The 21,954-nt window shown below is 44.3% G+C and overlaps 1 protein-coding gene across 3 annotated transcripts in view; it reads right to left on the reverse strand.

The window, feature by feature from the left end:
• Positions 1-17,978: 17,978 nt before the first annotated feature.
• The window catches only part of SMC5 (structural maintenance of chromosomes 5), a 45,808-nt gene continuing 41,832 nt past the window's right edge, over positions 17,979-21,954 (reverse strand). For all 3 annotated transcript variants that reach the window (XM_033163879.1, XM_033163880.1, XM_033163881.1), the window contains 4 exons: positions 21,824-21,943; positions 19,893-20,072; positions 19,717-19,812; positions 17,979-18,747 (listed from right to left, as the gene is read on the reverse strand). In XM_033163879.1, the coding sequence (XP_033019770.1) occupies positions 18,622-18,747; positions 19,717-19,812; positions 19,893-20,072; positions 21,824-21,943 (522 nt within the window). In that variant the 3' untranslated portion in view covers positions 17,979-18,621. The remainder of the gene's footprint in view (positions 18,748-19,716; positions 19,813-19,892; positions 20,073-21,823; positions 21,944-21,954) is intronic.

Below are 21,954 nucleotides of genomic sequence, written 5' to 3' on the forward strand. Positions count from 1 at the left end.
CACTAACAAAATCAAATGAAAAATAGGAAAAAGTTTGTCTCTCTCGGTGTAAAAGCAAGCAGTAAATTTCATGGTCCAACTTGACAATGCAGTAAAATCAGTTATTGGTTCTTAACAAAAGGAAGAGACTTTTGCAGGTGTTGAGAAGAACAAAAGATCAAGTTTTCTGAGAACATCATTTGCCACGTTACTCTGGAAATTCTTAGGAGTGCTGACGTGAAGATGGCTCCTCTCCTCACTTCAGAAAGACCATTCTAGAGAAGCCATGGCTTTAAAACTATAGCTATACAACATCTTTTGTGAACAATTTTGATGACTTGTATACAGGTCTCTTTTCTGTTTGCTGATGGACTTAGCCCAGTATGCACCAAACCGGACATACTCTTCAAATGCTGTTTTACTACAGATTAACAATCTGTAACACTGTAAAATACCAACCTTTACAAGTTTAATCCATTTTATTTTTGTACAGTATTCGTATCCTTTCTAAGTTATTTTCCTGTCCTGTTTTTGTAAATCACATGAAATTGTAAAAAAGAAAAAAGTAGACATAGGTGTTTTTGTACATATGTATATATAAATTGTCCAATAATAAAAAATAAAATAAATAAAAACAAACGTTACTTGGAATGATTTGCATCCATGAATGACTGCACAGAATTTAGCGTCAGCTTTATGCCTGAGTGAGGATTTGAACCCTGAACTCCCTGTAGTGGTTAGTCCAGCACCAACCACCACACCACACTGCCTCTCAACTGAACTGCCTAGGCAAAAATTTAACCTGCCACCCGAAGCCCAACAGTAGCAAGGGTGCCATGGAAGTCTTTGTGGGGAGGCCATGCCACAAACTGGGCACCACCACTGAAAATGAATGCCTTTTCTCCAGTTGCCGATCCACCTCACCTCTGAAAGCTCCAAGTCATATAGGACTTTAAAGATATAGCCAAGATGGCCCCCTCCCCCTCCCCCCAGCCCCAGTCAGCATAACTAGTGGTCAGGAAGGATGAACATTGTGGTTCAAAACACCTGGAGGGAGGGAACCACCCTGGCTGCCCCTCATGCTTTGAATTGTGCTTGGGAACCTGCAGGGAGTCAGGCTTGCCATGGAAGCATCACCAAAAATGGACATAGATTTGCATATGCGGATTGATATGTATAGATGCAAATTTAGATATAATTGCTACAATTTAAATAGAAATATATTGTGTTACTAGGGTGTGTCATTTTAGGGGGTGAAACAAGTTTTGCAAATTGCTTCAGTGGAGGGTCTTAAAAATATGTTTTTGGGTGTGAGGAATTCAAATCTATTATTTTTGTGATTGGACAACATTTATCTCGGTAAGTCTATGTCTGATGAAGAAGCACATAAACTGCTTTAGGAAAACCAAAGAATTTAATTTTGCCTTAAGAAAATGTCAGCTACTGCTAAATACTACTACACAATATTAATGCTATATAAAATAAAATAGCCAATTTTGCACACATTTTACTTAACCAGCAAAACTAAATTATTAATTTAACCAAAATATCCTTTGAGTTCCCAAGTCATGTTGCAACTTTTTACCACCCCTTGTTTTTGGAATTTGAAAGTTGAAAAATTACGCATGACGTCTCACCCTAACAGGGGAGATGGTCTGGTGAGCCGGGCACCTGCTCTGTCTGTTTCCCACTATATACTGTTGATGGGCACCTTCAAAGCCACAGACTTCCTTTTGGACTGCACCAAACACTCCTTCAAACTGTCCTCTGACAGCGCTTCAAAGAGAGAGTTGTCCTTGCTAAGTAGGATTAGTGGCTCTGCAAAAAACGAGGAAAGTTGTTTCAAGAGGGATAGTTATGAGATATCTTCCTAACTAGTTGCAGTCAATATCCAAGCAGTGACATTTTGCACCAGCAGAAGATCCCGGTTCTTAACAGTCTTCAAATGAAGGCTGCAGGGAACACATTGAAATTGTGGCCATGTCTACTTTGCTAGGCCATGGACAACTAGCCAGGCTGCCACCAACTACGTCACATAATCCCATAAATACTAGAAGACGAGACAAAACAATGGATACATCTAGAAAGGGACACAATTGAAAACACCTGCACCACAGCATACCCACTCCTCCCAAACAAACTAAGAAAAATCCCCACAACACTTAACAGGTACACACAAACCATGTTCAAAGCATGGAAAACAGAAATAGGCAAATTATCCCCTACCCCATCCCCACTAATTCCCCTGCATACCACCCACTATTCCTACACGCAGCACAAAACCTCCAAACAAAAACATGGCAATCCAAAGGTCTGCATCGCCTAATAGACTTTTATAAAAATAACACACCCTTATCAACACAAGAAATACAGGACAAATTAGAAGACACCCAAATACCATGGTTAGCACAACACCAATTACATGCCCTTTTAAACAACCCAGCAGTAAAATCAACAGCAACTAGACCCCTGACAACCTTTGAAAACCTCATCCTAATGACAAAGGGACACGGCAAAGGAATAGTATCCGCAATATACAAAATACTACTAAAGAACCCCACAAACCCCCTAGACACAATCAAAAGACAATGGGAGGACGACATAGGATACGAAATCAACCCCACCCAATGGACCAGGATGTGGTCCAAACCCCCCTTTAAATCCATATCAACAAAAAGAAGGGAACTCACCCTAAAACTAACCTACAGGTGGTATCTAACACCAAGAAAACTAGCACAAATACGCCCAGGAACCTCACCAAGATGCTGGAGAGGATGCACCTCTACGGGCACATACTTCCATATGTGGTGGGAGTGCCCCAAAATCCAAACATTCTGGACAACAACCATACGAGAAATATGCAAAATAACCAAACAAGTGCTAGAAACCACCCCAGAACTGGCTCTACTAAACATCTTCCAAGACAATAATGCCCACTTACAACACAAGGAACTCATAATCCATCTACTCTCAGCAACCAGAAACATCATAACCAGACACTGGAAAGACCTGTCAGGAGTCAACATGGACCAATGGTACCAAGTAGTATGGGAAACAGCCCTACTAGAAAAATTAACCAGCAACCTAAAACTAGCACGGGGACAAACAGAAGAAGACACCTTCACCCCCGTATGGTCCCCCTTCATTGCACACGCAGCCCAACAAGACAATGACAAAAACCTACCGACAGCATACAAATCAATATGGCTAACCTGATCCAAAACACCCACCCACCCCACTCACACAGGAAACCAAAGACCATCACAGCCAATCACAAATGAACAATCAAACCCTACGCCAATCACAACCTCTCACCGCCAAAGAAACACAAGCAAACAACAGAGAACCAACACAAGCGACGCTGATACCAAATCCTACATATATTAAGGAAAATAGAAACATCATCTCCCCACACCACCCTCCCACCCATCCCACCCACTTCCTTCTCCCCCCTCTCTCCCTAATGTCTCAACCACTAAAATTGATCTGTAAAAATGTTTTATGGAAAAATATGAGAGACATTACACACTTTGTAAACCAAGAAAATCTTTAATAAAAAAAAAAACTAAAAAAAAAAAAACTAGCCAGGCTGCCTTTGCCCAGGAGATGCTGCAGCTGGTGCATCAGTCTCAGCTGCTGGTAAAGGTAAAGGGACCGCTGACCGTTAAGTCCAGTCGCAGATGACTCTGGGGTTGTGGCGCTCATCTCGCTTTACTGGCCGAGGGAGCCAGCGTACAGCTCCTGGGTCATGTGGCCAGCATGACGACTAAGCAGCTTCTGGCGAACCAGAGCAGCGCACAGAAACGCCATTTACCTTCCCGCTGATGTGGTGCCTATTTATCTACTTGCACTTTGATGTGCTTTCAAACTGCTAGGTTGGCAGGAGCTGGGACCGAGCAACGGGAGCTCACCCCGTCGCAGGGATTCAAACCGCCGACCTTCTGATTGGCAAGCCTAGGCGCTGTGGTTTAACTCAACCCGCATCCCCTCAGCTGCTGGACTGTCCTACAACCTAAGCTGCAAATGCCATCCTTTCAGAAAAGACAACCCCATCTAGATGCATTTACCACTTTGAAGCTGAATGGGTTGAAAGAGGCCATCATCATTGCTTTGTCCAGGTTGAAATGGTCTTTGTCTGTTTCTTGCCATTTGGTCTAACAAAACGGGTGATTACATACAAAGATGAGCCTTTTACTCTGTCTGGATTTATGGGTTTTTATTTTGGCAGGATGGTGAGCAATCTTGCAAATCAGCAGTAGTTGTTTGTAGGTCTATAGCAAGGCTGAGTACACACCAAACATTTAAAGCACATCCCATCATTTTTAAGGGTGCTGGGAATTGTAGTGCTGTGAGGTGTAAACTACACTTCCTAGGATTCTACAGAGGGAAAATTTGCCTTAAACATATAGTGTGCACATCATTCACGACTGCTTCAGTCTCGCAATGACAAAATTTAAGCCCATTCATCAGGCAACCTAGGCAAGAAAACTATACCTACAAAATTTGTATGTTGGTCATACTGAAATGAAATGGAAATTAAAGGTTCACTTCTAATTTGACGTAAAGAGATTAGATGACCAAATACAAATGAATGCAAGCTTTTGAAGAGAAGAGGGGAAAAACACTCTATATGCAAACTTGAGGGTCAGGCTGTTGGCTAGACAATTCCTTAAACTGGTTTCCAAACAACAAAGTTCAGTTTATCTGCTTTATGATGCATATAATCTTTACTAACGGTTAAAAACTTCCCTTAGGAATAATTTTTCATTGACTTAATTTTTCACTGCTGGGTCAAGCTTGAAACCACAGTTCTAGTTTTCCCTTAATGAAATTATGCTCAGTACTAACACAAGCAAGAAAGAAAGCCGACTTCAGAAAACCTAGGGAAACGCTGGGTGTGATCCCATGGTCAGTAATACTAAAAGGGAAGGGAGTTCATGATGGATGGGAGTTTGTTAAAAGGGAGATATTAAAAGCACAACTTCAAGCAGTACCAATGAGACGAAAACATGGAAGTTGCCTAAAGAAGCCAGGGTGGCTATCTAAAGAACTTTTAACTGAGTTAAGATTTAAAAGGGATATGTACAAAAAATGGAAAAGGGGGGAAATCACCAGAGAGGAATTCAAACAAATAGCCAGCACGTGTAGAGACAAAGTCAGAAAAGCTAAAGCACAGAATGAACTCAGGCTTGCTAGAGAGGTTAAAAGCAATAAAAAGGACCAAGGAAACAGTGGGGTCACTTAGAGGAGAAGATGGTGAAATGCGAACAGGGGACAGAGAAAGGGCAGAACTTCTCAATGCCTTCTTTGCCTCAGTCTTCTCCAAAAAAGAAAATGCCCGACCTGAAGAATATGGAGCAGATGATTCAGCAGGGGAAACACAACCCAGAATAAGTAAGGAGGTAGTACAAGAATACTTGGCTAGTTTAGATGTATTCAAGTCTCTAGGGCCAGATGAACTACACCCAAGAGTATTAAAAGAACTGGCAGAGGTGATTTCAGAACCACTGGCAGTAATCTTTGAGAATTCCTGGAGAACAGGCGAAGTGCCAGCAGACTGGAGGAGGGCAAATGTTGTCCCTATTTTCAAAAAGGGGGGAAAAGAAGACCCAAACAATTACCGCCCAGTCAGCCTGACATCAATACCAGGAAAGATTCTAGAGAAGATCATTAAGCAAACGGTCTGTGAGTACCTAGAAAGGAACGCTGTGATAACTAAAAGTCAGCATGGGTTTCTGAAAAATAATTCATGTCAGACCAATCTGATCTCATTATTTGTCAGAATTAGGAGCCTGGTAGGTGAAGGGAACACTGTGGATGTAGCCTATCTTGATTTCAGCAAGGCCTCTGACAAGGTGCCCCATGATATTCTTGTAAAGAAGCTGGTAAAATGTGGGCTAGACAATGCTACCATTCAGTGGATTTGTAACTGGCTGACTGACCGAACCCAAAGGGTGCTCATTAACGGCTCCTCTTCATCCTGGAGAGAAGTGACTAGTGGGGTGCCACAGGGTTCTGTCTTGGGCCCAGTCTTATTCAACATCTTTATCAATGACTTGGATGATGGGCTTGAGGGCATCCTGATCAAGTTTGCAGGTGACACCAAATTGGGAGGGGTGGCTAATACCCCAGAGGACAGGATCACACTTCAAAATGACCTTAACAGATTAGACAACTGGGCCAAAGCAAACAAGATGAATTTTAACAAGGAGAAATGTAAAGTACTACACTTGGGCAAAAAAAATGAAAGGCACAAATACAGGATGGGTGACACCTGGCTTGAGAGCAGTACATGTGAAAAGGATCTAGGAGTCTTGGTATACCATAAACTTGACATGAGTCAACAGTGTGATGCAGCAGCTAAAAAAGCCAATGCAATTCTGGGCAGCATCAATAGGAGTATAGCATCTAGATCAAGGGAAGTAATAGTACCACTGTATTCCACTCTGGTCAGACCTCACCTGGAATACTGTGTCCAGTTCTGGGCACCACAGTTCAAGAAGGATACTGACAAGCTGGAACGTGTCCAGAGAAGGGCAACCAAAATGGTCAAAGGCCTGGAAACGATGCCTTATGAGGAACAGCTTAGGGAGCTGGGTATGTTTAGCCTGGAGAAGAGAAGGTTAAGGGGTGATATGATAGCCATGCTCAAATATATCAAAGGATGTCATATAGAGGAGGGTGAAAGGTTGTTTTCTGCTGCTCCAGAGAAGCGGACACGGGGCAATGGATTCAAACTACAAGAAAGAAGATTCCACCTAAACATTAGGAAGAACTTCCTGACAGTAAGAGCTGTCCGACAGTGGAATTTGCTGCCAAGGAGTGTGGTGGAGTCTCCTTCTTTGGAGGTCTTTAAGCAGAGGCTTGACAGCCATCTGTCAGGAATGCTTTGATGGTGTTTCTTGCTTGGCAGGGGGTTGGACTGGATGGCCCTTGTGGTCTCTTCCAACTCTATGATTCTATGCAGAAGAGAATCAGATATAGAGTAAACTGCTCTAACAAGGAACTTGAGGGGTGGGGAACCCATGGCCCTTCAGATATCAGAGGACTACAGCTCCCCTAACCTGCTGGTGAAGCCGATGGGAGTTCAACAACATCAGGAGGAGCAGAGGTTTGCATGGCAATGTCCCTCCTCTCCCCGAGGAATTAATGACACAGACACATTATGCAAATTTTAATGGGTGTAAAGGCCACAACTTTATTGGTTACGGATGTGGAGCAGTATTAGCTTAGGCACTGGATCCTATCAGCTATATCCGACCCCAACCCGTGTGTTGGAAGTCAGTGAAGGGTTAACCACCAGTAAGAAACCCCAGTGATGAACATCGCCCGGCATTCCCCCTGTGATCACCGTTAGGGGCATGCCTTAGGCCCTCAGCCCCCGGAATCCTTTAATGGAGTACCCTTCCATTGAGGGGCAGTTGATGACGCTACCTCCCCTCCCCACTTCATATGGAAATTTTCCAATGCCTAACCGCCAAACCAAGAGTTGTGACAATTGCTATGAGGTAGGTGAAAAAACCCATTAGTCCAATTGGGGGAAAGTCCTACCAGGCCCCCCCGGCCAACCAAGGCGACCAACCAAAGTCCATAGCAAGGTCGAAGCTAAATCTAAGGGCGGGTGAACCTAACCAGCTGGGGGAAGCGGGACGAAGAGGGCAAGCTTCCCGCCAGTCGCTAGTTAAAAGGGACTAAGATAAGCCCTCCCCCCCTGCGGGAGGCGCGGGATTAATCTACCAATCGCGCACGGGCTGGGCTCAGCCCCTACGCGCGTGATCGGGTCGTGACGCCCGCAAATCCACCTGGACTTGAATGGCTTTCAAAGAGGATGGTTGTTTTCCATTCACGTTCATCCAGCATGCATCTCAATATCAGTTGCTGGGATTCACAAGGGCAGAGATTTGCTCTTGCGCTCAGGCCCTGCTCGCGTTCTTCCCACAGGCATCTGGTTGGCCATGGTGAGAACAGGATGCTGGACCAGGTAAGCCATTGGCCTCATCCAGCAGGCTCTTGCGTCCCAATGATTCTAAAATGTTTTACCCCTTGGACGAATAGATTTACCACTTAACACAAGTATGTTTAGAAGTAAGTCCCACTGAGTTCAACTGAGCATTTTGACATAATCAAAAGGTATAAACTACCCATCAACTGTATGAAGTTTATGAAACGCAGGCAAGCCAATAGCTTTACAATGGTTATAGAAAAGCTGCAGATCTATTGCACCTCTTGTATTCCATGACCTTTACGCTCTTGGGTACCCTTGTGAATGTATGTGTCATACGCATCAGTCAACTGCAGATAGCACTTCACATATTTGACAAACTAAAAGTAGGTCTATGAAAGTAAATTCGACAATAAGTATGTTTGTCTTTAAGATGCCAGAAGACTCTTGGGGCACTTCTGGCTAGAGACAAATATTTCATTCTGAAAAACACGTATTTCATTCATTATTAAACCATTTTTCCATGTGTGTTTGCAACCATGTGGCTATTTTTGTTTGTTTGTTTTAAAGGACTGGCTTGCTGAATTATTTAAGGGAATGGTTCATACATCATGTTAATTATCTAATTATTACAGCATTAACTGGTGATTTGCAGGTGTGACTCACTGATCAAGCAAGTGTGAACAAGCATCACAGATCAGGCAGAGTATTTTTTTCAGCCGCTGCCCCATCACCACCTTAGATGCCATGGAGTTAACTTGCATGTTCAGCTGCAAGTACTGTAATCAGGGAGGAGGAATCAAGTTATGAACACAGAATGTGTAAACCAATCTTAAAGGATAGCAGAACTTTATATATATTTCAAGATTGAGAAAGTGTTTAATTTGTAATGCATTGAAAGTTTGAAATAACTAAAACTGAAGAAGCATTTGAAAGTCAGCTTCTTCAAAAAGACAAAGGCCTAAACCTAGAAGGTGCTTATGCTGGCAAGTGTCTAAGATCCACAGCTGCTCAACTGTGGCAAAGTTATATCTAGCGGCACAGAAGAACACTGCAAATGTTGTCCCTTCAACAGCACCATGTTGACCCATCAGAAAGAACAAGATGCTTTCCATAGCTTCTGAAGAAGCCCTCATCATCACAGCCCACCCTGCCCAGCGCCTCCATCTGTCCTGGGCTGTGTTGTGTTTCCATCCGTCTTGCCTGATCATGGACTTCAAGGAGGACCATCAGAGAACATGGAGCTGTAGCTGGCCACTTTCCCAGGTTTACCTAGATTAAACAGGTTTATGCACTTGATGTTTACATCACTGGAAATAAGGAAGGTACCTTAGCAGGTGACCTAGCAGGATATTTTTGGATTTATTTTTGTCTGTCTGTATCAGGGGAAGTCACAATGCAAACCCCCCCCCCCCCGGCAGAGTTGTTAGGCACAGAGGAAATGTTTGCTTTTGCAGGCATGCTGCTGAAGGAAGAGAGACCACAAGACACAACTAATGAATAAAGGTGGGCACTGTGGGAGCGTCTGTTAATGTTATTTGCCAGCATTCTCAAAAACACTGAGTGCTAAATTAAGCTGTATTTTAGTTAACTGCATGTTACTGGCAAAACTTGAACATTCCTGATTGCCTTATACCTGCTGCATTGCCTAAATGTCTGTGGTAAAATAACCATTTGCATATTTTGCATAAGGTTTCACCAGAATTGCTTATTTAAAGTAACGAAAAGCTGTTCTGCTTCCTTTCCTTTCCTTTCCCAGTTTGTTTCTTTAAGAATTTGTTGCTGTGCCTTCTCTCTTTAGAAACAAGGAGGCTTACCCATAAAGACAGTCATGGAACCTAACAATAAATATAATCCTTGCAATAAATGCAGAGGGAGCAAGCATCTGAACTTGTAGCAGCTAGAAAATCAACAGCAACTACCATTCACAACAACTTTAGGTCAACAGCCTATCTACCTCACCGTTGTCATCTTCAGGCTGATCTGGTGCATGCTCTTACGTAACTCTGCATAGGGTTACAACCTAACTCTTTCCTCCAAAAACACCTCATGCTGTAAAAAAGCAAGAATCTTCTAAGGACGATATAATAATAATAATAATAAAACTTTATTACGGTCATAAGGACGATATAGAATCTCACTCTGAAATAATTTACAGAGCTTTGAAATAGACCTCAAAATGGCCTTTTATGAGATTTAACTTGGTTCATTTAAAAATCCCTAAGTAGGGTCTCTCCCCATGATTTTAAAATGTGGAAGGGGGAAGGGCAGGGTGATGGGAAGGCTCCAAGAGGAACAAGGGATTTAGAGGCCAATGTGTCTTGTCTTGAATTGGGATGAGAAGCCAGTACAATTGCCACAGAAACAGTTACAAATCTTAGCATCACCTAGTCCAGTGGTGGCGAACCTTTTAGAGACCGAGTGCCCAAACTGTAAACCAAAAACCACTTATTTATCACAAAGTGCCCAAACTTGTTGAGCTTTTTTTGGGGAGCTGCTGAGTTTTGGAGCTTTTGGGGGGGTCGCACAAAAGTTGCTTTGCTGAGCTTTTTTTTGGGGGGGGGAGGGAGTCGATGTTGCAGGGTGCAACGTTACCGTGAGCTGCATCGAGCGGATTGGAAAGATCTGTGGGGGGGGGGGGAGGAAGATTGCCACCGATTGTGCTTTGTGTGTGTTTGTGTTTTCTGACTGAGGGGTGGAGGAGAGCCTGTCTTGCTGAATCAGACCGAGGAAAAAGTGTGAGCTTTGTGGCGGGCAAGGAGGAAGCAGGAGTGATGAGAGAGCAAAGGCGAAAACTAGAGGAAGGCGCTGTTGCTGCGGGGCTCTGCCGGGAGGACCGCCGCCTTCGCCACTCACACTCCTGCGCTCGGGAAGGGCTCGAGGAGCCTCAAGTGTCCGCCCCTCCCCGGCGTCTTCTTAGGCAGCCGGGACTATGGAGACTTTGAACGGCACCAGCCTCGGCGAGCCTCTGAAGCCGTCGCCGTCGCCGCAGAGCCCGCACCACTCCTTCGCCGAGAAGAAGAGGCTCCACCGAGCTCCTTCCCCAGCCAGACCTTTCCTCAAGGACCTCCACGCCCGGGCAGCTTCCGCCAAGCCCCCGCCGGTGCCCCCCAAATCCCCCAGCCTCTCCGGCAAGCCGCAGTCCCCGCAGGCGGGAGCCTGCCCGCAGGGGCGTCGCTATGGGGGGGCAGCACTTCTTGCTCGAGAGGGCGGATTTGGCGCTGCTCGCCTTGCCAGGCGCGCCGGCAGCGAGGCAAGCCGCCGCCGCCTTCGTGCCCTGGGCGCAGCTCCGCCGGGAGAGGCGGCTCTGCGTGGCGAGCAGCCCCGGCGAGTGTGGGCGGGCAACAGCAGACGCAAGCCTGGGGAAAAAACAACAACAGCACGGATGGGCCGATGGTGCGCGTGCCAGCAGTGAGGGCTCCGCGTGCCAAATCTGGCACGCGTGCCATTGGTTCGCCACCACTGACCTAGTCCCTTGAGGTGAGCTGCAGAATCCTGTATTAGCTGAAATTACAGTGGTACCTTGGTTTTCAAACTTAATTCATTTTGGAAGTCTGTTCCGAAACCAAAGTGTTCCAAAACCATAGAAAGTAATGCAAATTACTTTCCCATAGAAAGTAATGCAAAATGGATTAATCTGTTCCAGACTTTTAAAAACAACCCCTAAAACAGCAATTTGACATGAATTTTACTATCTAATGAGACCATTGATCCATAAAGGTAAAGGTAAGGGGACCCCTGACCATTAGGTCCAGTCGTGAACGACTCTGGGGCTGCGCGCTCATCTTGCTTTACAGCTTCCGGGTCATGTGGCCAGCATGACTAAGCCGCTTCTGGTGAACGAGAGCAGCGCACGGAAACGCTGTTTACCTTCCCACCGGAGCGGTACCATTTATCTACTTGCACTTTGATGTGCTTTCGAACTGCTAGGTTGGCAGGAGCAGGGACTGAGCAACAGGAGCTCATCCCGTCGTGGGGATTTGAACCGCTGACCTTCTGATCAACAAGCCCTAGGCTCAGTGGTTTAACCCACAGCGCCACCCGCGTCCATAAAATGAAAGCAATAAACCAGGCTGCAATCTACTACCCTGTATCAAAAACTAGCAGTGATCTACCCACTGCCATTGGAGGGACAGGCGGGAGGGGGCAGTTTAAGTGGGTGTATGTGTGTGGCAAACACTCCCAACTGGAGAGACGAGGAGTGTGCGGGGGGGGGGGGGAGGAGGTGGCTAACTGGATGCAGGAGATGGGAGTTTAAGTGGGGGGGGGGAGGAAAGGGGGCAAAAGTTCTATCCCCCTGCCCAAGCCAGCCCTTCCCCCCTCTCTCTTTCTCCCCTGCATGTTTTCCAGCATCTGCCCACACTCCCCATTCACCCAGGCAAGTCCCAGGGCTTCTGTCTCTACTTTGGGCAACATTACAAAGCGGCAGCCACAGGACGTGGCAGCGGAGCGTGGAGAGGAGGTGGCAGTGGCTGCTCTTGGTTGCGCCCCTAGCTGTTGAGCCGGGTGGGCTGGAGCCTGAGGAAAGAGGCGCTTCCCAGCAGAGGGAAGGGAAGGGAAGGGAAGGGAAGGGAAGGGAAGGGAAGGGAAGGGAAGGGAAGGGAAGGGAAGGAAGCGGCGGCAGCCACTGCTGGGGCCAAGCCGCTCGCTCTAAACGAAAGTGTGCACTCAAATTGGAGCACCTTCGGCTTCCGAAAAAAGTTCGAAAACTGGAACACTCATTTCTGGGTTTGAAGTGTTCAGATTCCAAGTAGTTCGAGAACTAAGCTATTCGAAAACAGAGGTACCACTGTAAAACAAACTCTTTCCAAATGTGGGAAGCCCACCCCCCACCCCACCCCGGCCATTGCACCCGCTTCCTCCTCCTGCTTGCTCTTCCCCAGCTGGCACTGCAGAAACGCAGAGAAGAAAGCCTTCAATTTAAAGCGCAGACTCTTTTCTCCCACTTTCCACAGCAGCAATGAGGGTGGGGGAGCTTTCTTTTATTTGATGCAAAAGTACTTATTAATGAAGAGATGTTTGTTGGCTTGATCTGCAACAGGAAACTGACTACATATTTGCACACTTGTTAATTTCTATACACAATTTACAAGTTTTGAAAACAATACAGGTTACGATGAAACAGACTTTGGATTGAAACTACAGTTGCTTGAGCTTCAGCAGCAGATGTGACAACTCTGAGCTTCTTTTGTTTTGCACTCCAAGAGTAAAGGTTTTTTTGGGGGGGGGGGAAGTAATGTGACTGCAAAACAGCAAGTCCCAAGAACATTCCTCCCAATAAACTCTGCTCCCCAAATACAAAAGCCTGTGTCATTCCAGATATTGTTGGGCTTCAATTCCCATCCTTCCTGACCATCTTGCCTGGGGCTCTTTAGCACATGCGTTGCCAGCCTTTTTTGCCCAGTGGGCACCAGCCACAAAATGTCTGTAATGGGGGTGTGGCAGAATATTATTTATTCTAAACAGAAAGTTAACTCAGTCTCTGTACTAGGATCAAAAATTGAAGGCAGCCAGTTGACCTCTTATATGCAATTCTGCAGCAGCAGCAGCAATAACAATAACAACAGTAACAACAACAATACTAACAAAAATTATTTATACCCTGCCCATTTGGCTGGATTTCCCCAGCCACTCTGGGCAGCTCCCAACAGAACACCAATGACAATAATAAGATGACAACAACAACAACAACAACAACAGTTAAAAGCTTCCCTAAACGGGGCTGCCTTCAAATGTCTTCTAAAAGTCAGATAGTTGTTACTTTATTTATCAAACCTTTATTAGGCATTTTACAAGTAAATCTGCGAGAAAGAGTCACATACAAAGACCTTAAGATACATGCAAAAAGATGACAGTTGAGTACATATGCTGATTGTGTGTATATATATATATATGTAACCTGGGATTTCTTCCTGTTAAGCTACTCCTTGGGGCACTGCTGCAGATACCGGTAGTTGTTTACTTCCTTGACATCTGATGGGAGGGCGTTCCGCAGGGCGGGCGCCACCACCGAGAAGGCCCTCTGCCTGGTTCCCTGTAACCTCACTTCTCGCAGGCAGGGAACCACCAGAACACCCTCAGAGCTGGACCTCAGTGTCCGGGCTGAACTTACTACTATCTCTCCATCTCCAATGCCTGTTTCTTCTTTTTCCCTGGCTGTTTCATGCAGGCACCCTTCATCCATATCACTATTCTGCATGCTACACAGCTTACCAAGGGACTTCTGGGCTGTGGGGAAACAGTGTGGCTCAAAACTATTCTGAGAAGGGACACAAACATCCCACTAAAGTATAAAGTGGAAGGTGTATATTCCCCTTTCTCAAGCACTTCTCATCACCTGCATGATGAAACAGCCACACAGCAGTTCATTGCTTTGTATTATAGTGGCCTCTGGTGGTGCATGTGATGATCTGGAATTTGTTTTTTCTGTAAGGCATACCATTTGGTTAGGATTTTGGTCTCAGCAGTAGCTCTTTCCCCAAAGACGAGCTCTGTAGTTGCATGATGAAAGAACACTGTTGCAAAGCTCTGTTGCAAAGGTACACACTGTGCTTTGCAAAGACTCATACTGTATACATACTACCATCAAGTGTTTTTGAGGCTTCCAAGTTAAGGGAAGTGATGAAAGCAACAGCTAATGTTGCCCATCGTACCAATGTTGACAGAAGAATTCTCAAAATCAGGACAGTGGAGAAAAGCATGGCCTTCCCTCCTCAAAGGTCACTGTTTGGTTTTTGTCATGGGAAACAAAGTACTTTGAAGAGCTATACCTGCAGCATCAGGAGGGAAAAAAGAACAACCTTCCTTTCCTATCAACATAGTTATCTTTTTAGTTTTATAAATTTACCCAGCTGCAGAAAAACATAGTTAGCAAAGTAAGGTGCATTGGCAGTCTCTATGTAAACAAAACACTGGGCACCCCTGTGGTCCTAGCATCTGTTTTTAATTATAGAGGAGGTATAAATAATAATTTAAAATTTTATTATTATCATCATCATCATTATTATTATTTACTTGTACCCCGCCCATCTGGCCTTTCCAGCCACTCTGGGTAGCCTCCAACGGAATATTAAAAATACGATAAAACATCAAACATTAAAAACATCCCTAAACAGGGCTGCCTTCAGATGTCTTCTAAAAGTCAGATAGTTGTTTATTTCCTTGATATCTGCTGGGAGGGTGTTCCACAGGGAGGGCGCCACTACCAAGAAGGCCCTCTTCCTGGTTCCCTGTAACCTCACATCTCACAGGGAGGGAACTGCCAGAAGGCCCTTGGAGCTGGATCTCAGAACGATGGGGGTGGAGATGCTCCTTCAGGGATACTGGGCCAAGGCCGTTTAGGGCTTTCAAGGGCAGCACCAACACTTTGAATTGTGTCCAGAAACATACTGGGAGCCAATGTAGGTGTTTCAAAACTGGTGTTATATGGTCTTGGCAGCCGCCCCCAGTCACCAGTCTAGCTGCTGCATTCTGGATTAGTTGTAGTTTCCAGGCCACCTTCAAAGGTAGCCCCACGTAGAGCACATTGCAGTAGTCTGAGCGGGAGATAACTAGAGCAAGCACCACTCTGGCAAGACAGTCCGCGGGCTGTCCCCCAACACCACTTTCTGGTCGTGGCCCAGGAGGAAGGAGTGGAACCACTGTATAATAGTGCCCCCAGCTCCCAGCCCCTCAAAACGGTCCAGAAGGATGTTATGGTTTTTGTTTGTGTAGTGGGATTAAAAACAATAGTACCCCAAAAAGTGAGAAACATGCCAAAGCAGTAACTGGAAAGTTGTGCTACAAAATGCCAACTAGGCTTTGGACAACTTGGAGACGAGAGAGAGAGAATTTTGGCAAATGATACTTCAGCCCATTCCCCTCTCAAAATGTGGACATATTAAGATCAATCTTAAGACTTATCTAAGGCGTCTGCTGCTTCAGGTTTTTTGAAGGAGGAATGTTTCGCAATCATTCTCCCCAGTACTACTGAAACCTCAAATGTAAGCTCTATTGGTTCATGTATTATGGAGGTTTTAAGAATGACTTTTTCAGGAATGCTCACACTTGAATATACCTGATAAAGAATCAACTGAATACAAACATGCAGAATAATTTTATGCCTGGATTTCAATCTTGAATTAATTTTCAAATATGACTGTATCCAATTTGGCTGACCCCCTCACATTTCAGCTTGCAATCCTAAGGGTGGGGAGAACTGAAGGTGATTCAGCTGCCTTTTCCAGAGCCTTGCCAGGCTCTCCATTAAAGTTGGTTTTGTTGTTTCAAGTAACTTCCCGCCTACTAGAAAAAATAACCCGAACTGAACTAAATCTATCCCCCCCCCGGGGGGGGGCATTGAGTGGTGGTGTCAGGGGAGTAGGCGGACTTTGGGTCCCAGCTATTTCCAAAGCCCTTCCCTGACATACTCAGAACACCCCCTTCTGCCTGACTAGCATTGGCAGGGCCAGGGCATCAGATATTCTTGTGGCAGCCCAGAGTGGGCATCAGATTTTTATCTCCAGTGTCAGAAAGGGAGCTCCAATATATCCTATGTTCCAAGAGACAGCCTTCCAAGAAGAAGGAGGAGGAGGAGGAGAATTAGAGGAAGAGGAAGCCTGATTGCGCTAGTGGAAGTCCTTGCATGGGCTTCTGCTAGCAGAAGCAGCTAGTTGGATCTGGATCAAGGATCTAGCCGATCTAGCTATGGGTATTTTGTGCAAGACAGCTCTTCCCTCAATAGTGGCTGTAGTTGTGATCATGAAGCCCTGTGAACATGGCTCCTAAAGCTGTCTCAAAATTACAGGAGTAGTGAGTGGCATTGTGAAGTTTGACAATATGATGAAGATGAAGGAAGAGAAGCTCAAAAAGAGATTTCAAGACACACACATTGCTCTTACGTGGCTAAGAGGAAACAGAAACCGGTTCGAAAAAGAAGTCTGTGATCCCATGATGCTTGCAGTAAGCTGATTTGCCTGACTGTTGTGTGCCTGACTGTTTAGTCATCGCTAAAATGTAATACCACTACTGCTTATAAAACTATACTCCATTGTTTTAATGTGAATAGTCAAGCTTGGCATACAGGTACCTTGATGTATTGAATTAACTCTGTGGTGTGAATCTTGCCTCCTGCAAAAGTACAGAATACAGACATACCTTGGCTCCTGAACGCCTTGGGAGTCGAACGTTCCGGCTCCCAAATGATTGAAAACCGGAAGTGAGTGTTCTGGTTCTCGAACGTTCTTTTGAAAGCTGAATGTCTGATGGGGCTTCCGCTTCAATCAGAAGCTGCGCTTTGGAAGTTGAACGGACTTCCGGAATGGATTCTGTTTGACTTCCGAGGCTTTGTATTTTGAAAAGTATGTATTACGTAGTTAATACCGTGAACTAACAAAGACATATGACTTTTCCTTCCTCCCCCACAACAAACACTCTGTGAGGTGAGTGGGGCTGAGAGACTTCAGAGAAGAACTTCCTGACAGTGAGAGCTGTTCGGTAGTGGAATTTGGTGCCAAGGAGTGTGGTGGAGTCTCCTTCTTTGGAGGTCTTTAAGCGGAGGCTTGACAGCCATCTGTCAGGAATGCTTTGATGGTGTTTCCTGCTTGGCAGGGGGTTGGACTGGATGGCCCTTGAGGTCTCTTCCAACTCTATGATTCTATGATTCTAAGTGTGACTAGCCCAAAATCACCCAGCAGCTGCGAGTCTACTGCTCTTAACCACACCACACTGGCTCAAGGATCACAGGATGATAGCCCAGTTAATAAGACTGGGAATGACAAACTTATTCCACCCTTTCCAGTTTTGTTTGTCTTGGACAAATTTACATCTCATTTTCACAAAGACAAAATTAATATCTGAGGAAATCTGCTGACCAAGGTAATATCAAACAACTGAAAATGTTTCTCATCCCGTTTTGAACATGAGTATCATGGTAGTTTTATTTGCATTTTTCTCATACTTAAAGAATCTAAATATTGAGTTAAGTTTAGTCATGCACAATGATTCAAGTAGCGAAGATCTAATGAATCATTTCAAATATAAATTTATTATACAAAAAAATAGTTTGGTAGTTTTTCCCCCAGAAGATTATTTTTTTCACATAAAAAAGTATACAGGGTTAAAATTTAAGCATACCCCATCTTGTAAGTATAGTTCACTGTACAAAATGAGAACCACCAATTAAACAAATAGTTTCTGATTAGACAAAGAAACCTCTCATCCTCTCCCAGAGCACAACTAAATTAAGACAGTACCTTAGCAGCAACTGTGAGGTACTTTTATAGTTGAGCATCTTGCATTAATTCCATATATCACATCTTTAAAAAGCTTGGATAGTCTCTTTTAGCTCAAAACCATGGGCAGTGAAAACAAGTTATATTTTCCTGCTGAACAAATTTGGTGAAATATTTACCAGTTCACCCAAAACTGCCAGAGCTATGTCTGAACATTTAAAAGACATATAAAAAGAATTTAAATACAGCAAAGCTACAAAGCTGTAAAAGACTACGTGGGTGTTTCCCTCACAAATTCACCTCCAAAGGAGACTGAAAGGCGGCCATAAAGTGCTTGCAGAGGACAATGACCTGCAAGGTAGAAGGAAGCATACACTATACTCAAATTAAATGTAAGTCTCTTGTGCATTTAAGTAAATAAATAAATAAAAGCTATTTGGACTTTTCCGACTAATTTTGATCAAGTTTCAAAAGGCACCTGGAAGATCTTTATAGAAATCGCAGCCGTCTCCTATGGAAGCACTTCAGGCTGAACTTGTTCGATTCCAGCATAGAAGATCCATTGTAGACCAACAGCACTGACATCTTCTGTGCATAAGTGAGGTTCTGCAAGAGCTGTCAACAAATCAAGGAAGAAAGCTCCATTACAAAGAGTCTGTCCATTGCAAATAACATTTGTTTATTAGTCAAAATACACCAGTACTTTCCACATCAGCCATAGTCCGTTTCTCAGGAACATAATGCTATTTTACTTTCTCCTTTTTGGCACATATGCATTTTGGTAGTTACATATTAATGCTGCATTTCAACATTTCAAACCTTAAAACATAATATGCACAATGGGTTGGAGCAAAAAGTTTCCTTTTTATCAACAGAAGTCCTTCCAAAGGCAAACTCCCTGTGCCAAAGGAAGAGAATCTCTGGATCCCAGTCCAGTATAATTAAATGCTTGCCGAAATAAAAATACTAACCTTCCCCCTTAATATTTGCATGGTTAGGATCCCCCTCAGGAGGAAATTCCATGGGGCCAGGGCCAAAATTGGTGGACCTACTTCAAGACCTCCTTTATTTGATATTATAAAGAGATGGAATTAAATCAGAGCTGCCTACAAGTCTCAAAGATCAGGAGCATTCAAAGGGTTAGGATGCTGCTTCCGGTATGAAAATCTCCAAGCATAAAGGGTTTTATAAATCCATCCCTATGCACTGAATTGTACTTGGGATGTCAATGAATAGAGGTGAGTGATTTAAAACAGATTTTAGATGTTCTGGAAAATGTTATCAATATTACGCATCATCAGGGGGTTTGGGCTGCGTGTTCATCAGTATGCGGATGACACCCAGCTCTACCTCTCTTTCAAATCAGAACCAGGGAAGGCGGTGAAGGTCCTGTGTGAGTGCCTGGAGGTGGTTGGAGGATGGATGGCGGCTAACAGATTGAGGTTGAATCCTGACAAGACAGAAGTACTGTTTTGGGGGGGACAGGGGGCAGGCTGGTGTACTTTAAGGCAACTGATTTTCATGGGTCTACTCTGAGTATCACTACTACTGGCTGTCACGCATAGCACCTGCATAAGTACGCACCTTTGGTGTAATAAGGAAGTACTGAGAAGTGCTCGCTTTGCAAGCCGTTTCAACCACCACATCAAAGACTCTCCTTTCATTAACTGGATCCATTCCCTGCAAAAGAAATAAACATGTTAACATTTTCTCTCCTGCTAATGAATACAGTAGACCCTTTCATGTGCTGGCATATGTACCTGATTTATTTCATCCACCACTCTGAAGGGGCATCTGTTGAGTTCCTGCAAAGCCATCAGGTACAGCATCGTCGAAACACTTCTCTCCCCTCCACTCTGATGGTGTGGAGTCAGTTCATGAAGTTGGGTGCTACTGCGAAACTTGACTCTAATCCGAATCCCGTATTTGTCATATTCCTCCTGTCATATACAGGATAGCAGTGTTAGAGATCTGCAAGTTGGCACATAGTCATGTACAATAAATAGAAGAGAGAAAATGCAGCTATCACATCAAATCAAAAGCATATTTGCTTCCATTTCCCATCTTCTTGGCACTCAGCACCATACATTTATTCCTGTCTCTAGGGTGTGACTGCCTTTGGAGGCAGAGAAACAGATGTAACCCTACGCCAAAGGATAAATGGACATAAATCTGATATCAGGAATCACAAGACAGAGAAACCAGTAGGAGAACACTTCAATCTCCCAGGACATTCTATACAAGATCTCAAAGTAGCTGTCTTAATACAAAGGAATTTCAGAAATAGACTGGAAAGAGAAGTGGCTGAATTGCAACTAATCACCAAACTTAAAACCATGGAGAGACCTGGTCTGAACAAAGACATTGGATTCTTATCTCATTATACATGACAAAGCTATCTTTAGCCATCTCACCCCTTGCCTTTCCCTGTAAGACTGTAATAACAGTCATCAACATTTTCCACACCTATCAGCTGATCACCCATTCCCACCACCCTTCTGAGTAATACCCCTCCCCACTCCCTCTCTATATTTAAGGGTCTGGTGACTTCCATTTCAGTGTATCTGAAGAAGTGTGCATGCACACAAAAGCTCATACCAAGAACAAACTTAGTTGGTCTCTAAGGTGCTACTGGAAGGAATTTTTTATTTTATTTTGTTTTGACTATGGCAGACCAACACAGCTACCTACCTGTAGATGTAACTATGGTTTGTCATTCAGACAGCATACCAAACCACAATTAGTACCAACTCCCTCCCTCCAAACTAACTTCAAATCATGGAGCGGAGTCTTGTTTCAACTTTATCTAACAACCCAATCCCAACTATGCTCCAGTACTAGCATGAAAAAACACAGGCAGGAAGGGAAACTTGCATATCTTTTCCAGACCATTTGGAAGCCAAAGGCTCTGCTCACACAGCAGCACAAACCAGCACTAACATTTTGTAATAGCAAATAGGCACTTCCCTTCTGCTCCCCAACTGATGCATGGAAGGCGGTGTACGGAGGGCTAACACACACACACACACACACACACACACAAAGGTGTGTGTGCATGTGCAATGCATTTCTATGTGGTTGCAGGGATTTCTATTAGTGAGACTTGGGCCAGAAGGCAGGCTTTGCCTCCCCATGGGGGCCTCCCAAAACACAGCACTTCACTTATCCCCATAGGAGTGCAGGCGAGAAAGGAACACTATTAAGGTTAAACTGCCCCTGCTGATCCCTTGTTTGAATTGATGGTCTGATTTCCCCTTCTCAGTTGTATCCTACACAAGGTATCCTGCATATGCTCATTCCAAACCAAGCATTGTCAATGTGTTCTCTGGGGCCAAGTCCCAAGTAAGTAGGTCCTGCCCCTCTCATCTAAATAAACCTACTCAAGGGTCTCAATTCCTAGTGCAGAGCACTGGGAACTACTTTTTATGTATTTGGAGTGTTTAGATGCTTCAAACTGAAAACACTGAAATAAAACGTATAGAACTGCTTGCCAGGGTTCGGTAAAGAACATTATTGTTAATGCCAGTCTGGAAACAAAACAGTTTATACAGTACTTTCCAAGAAAGCCTGCTACTGCCTTCCAATAACTGTTTCAAAAGCGACAATATGAGAAAACAACCGGGTATCCCTTATTCTTTAATATAGGTGTGAAGATCCAGATGGAGGCATAATATAACACTGATAATCATACCTCGTTTTCTGTATGTAGGTCGACTTCCCCGGCACACTGCATGGAACTAAAAAAGCCACTGAACTTTTCATTAATTTGCTCAACTAGCTGTTTCAAAGGGTTTAGCCACTTTTCCTTAGCCTAAAAAAAAC

This window comes from Lacerta agilis, chromosome 11 (genome assembly GCF_009819535.1).
Source record: "Lacerta agilis isolate rLacAgi1 chromosome 11, rLacAgi1.pri, whole genome shotgun sequence".
NCBI lineage: Eukaryota > Metazoa > Chordata > Lepidosauria > Squamata > Lacertidae > Lacerta > Lacerta agilis.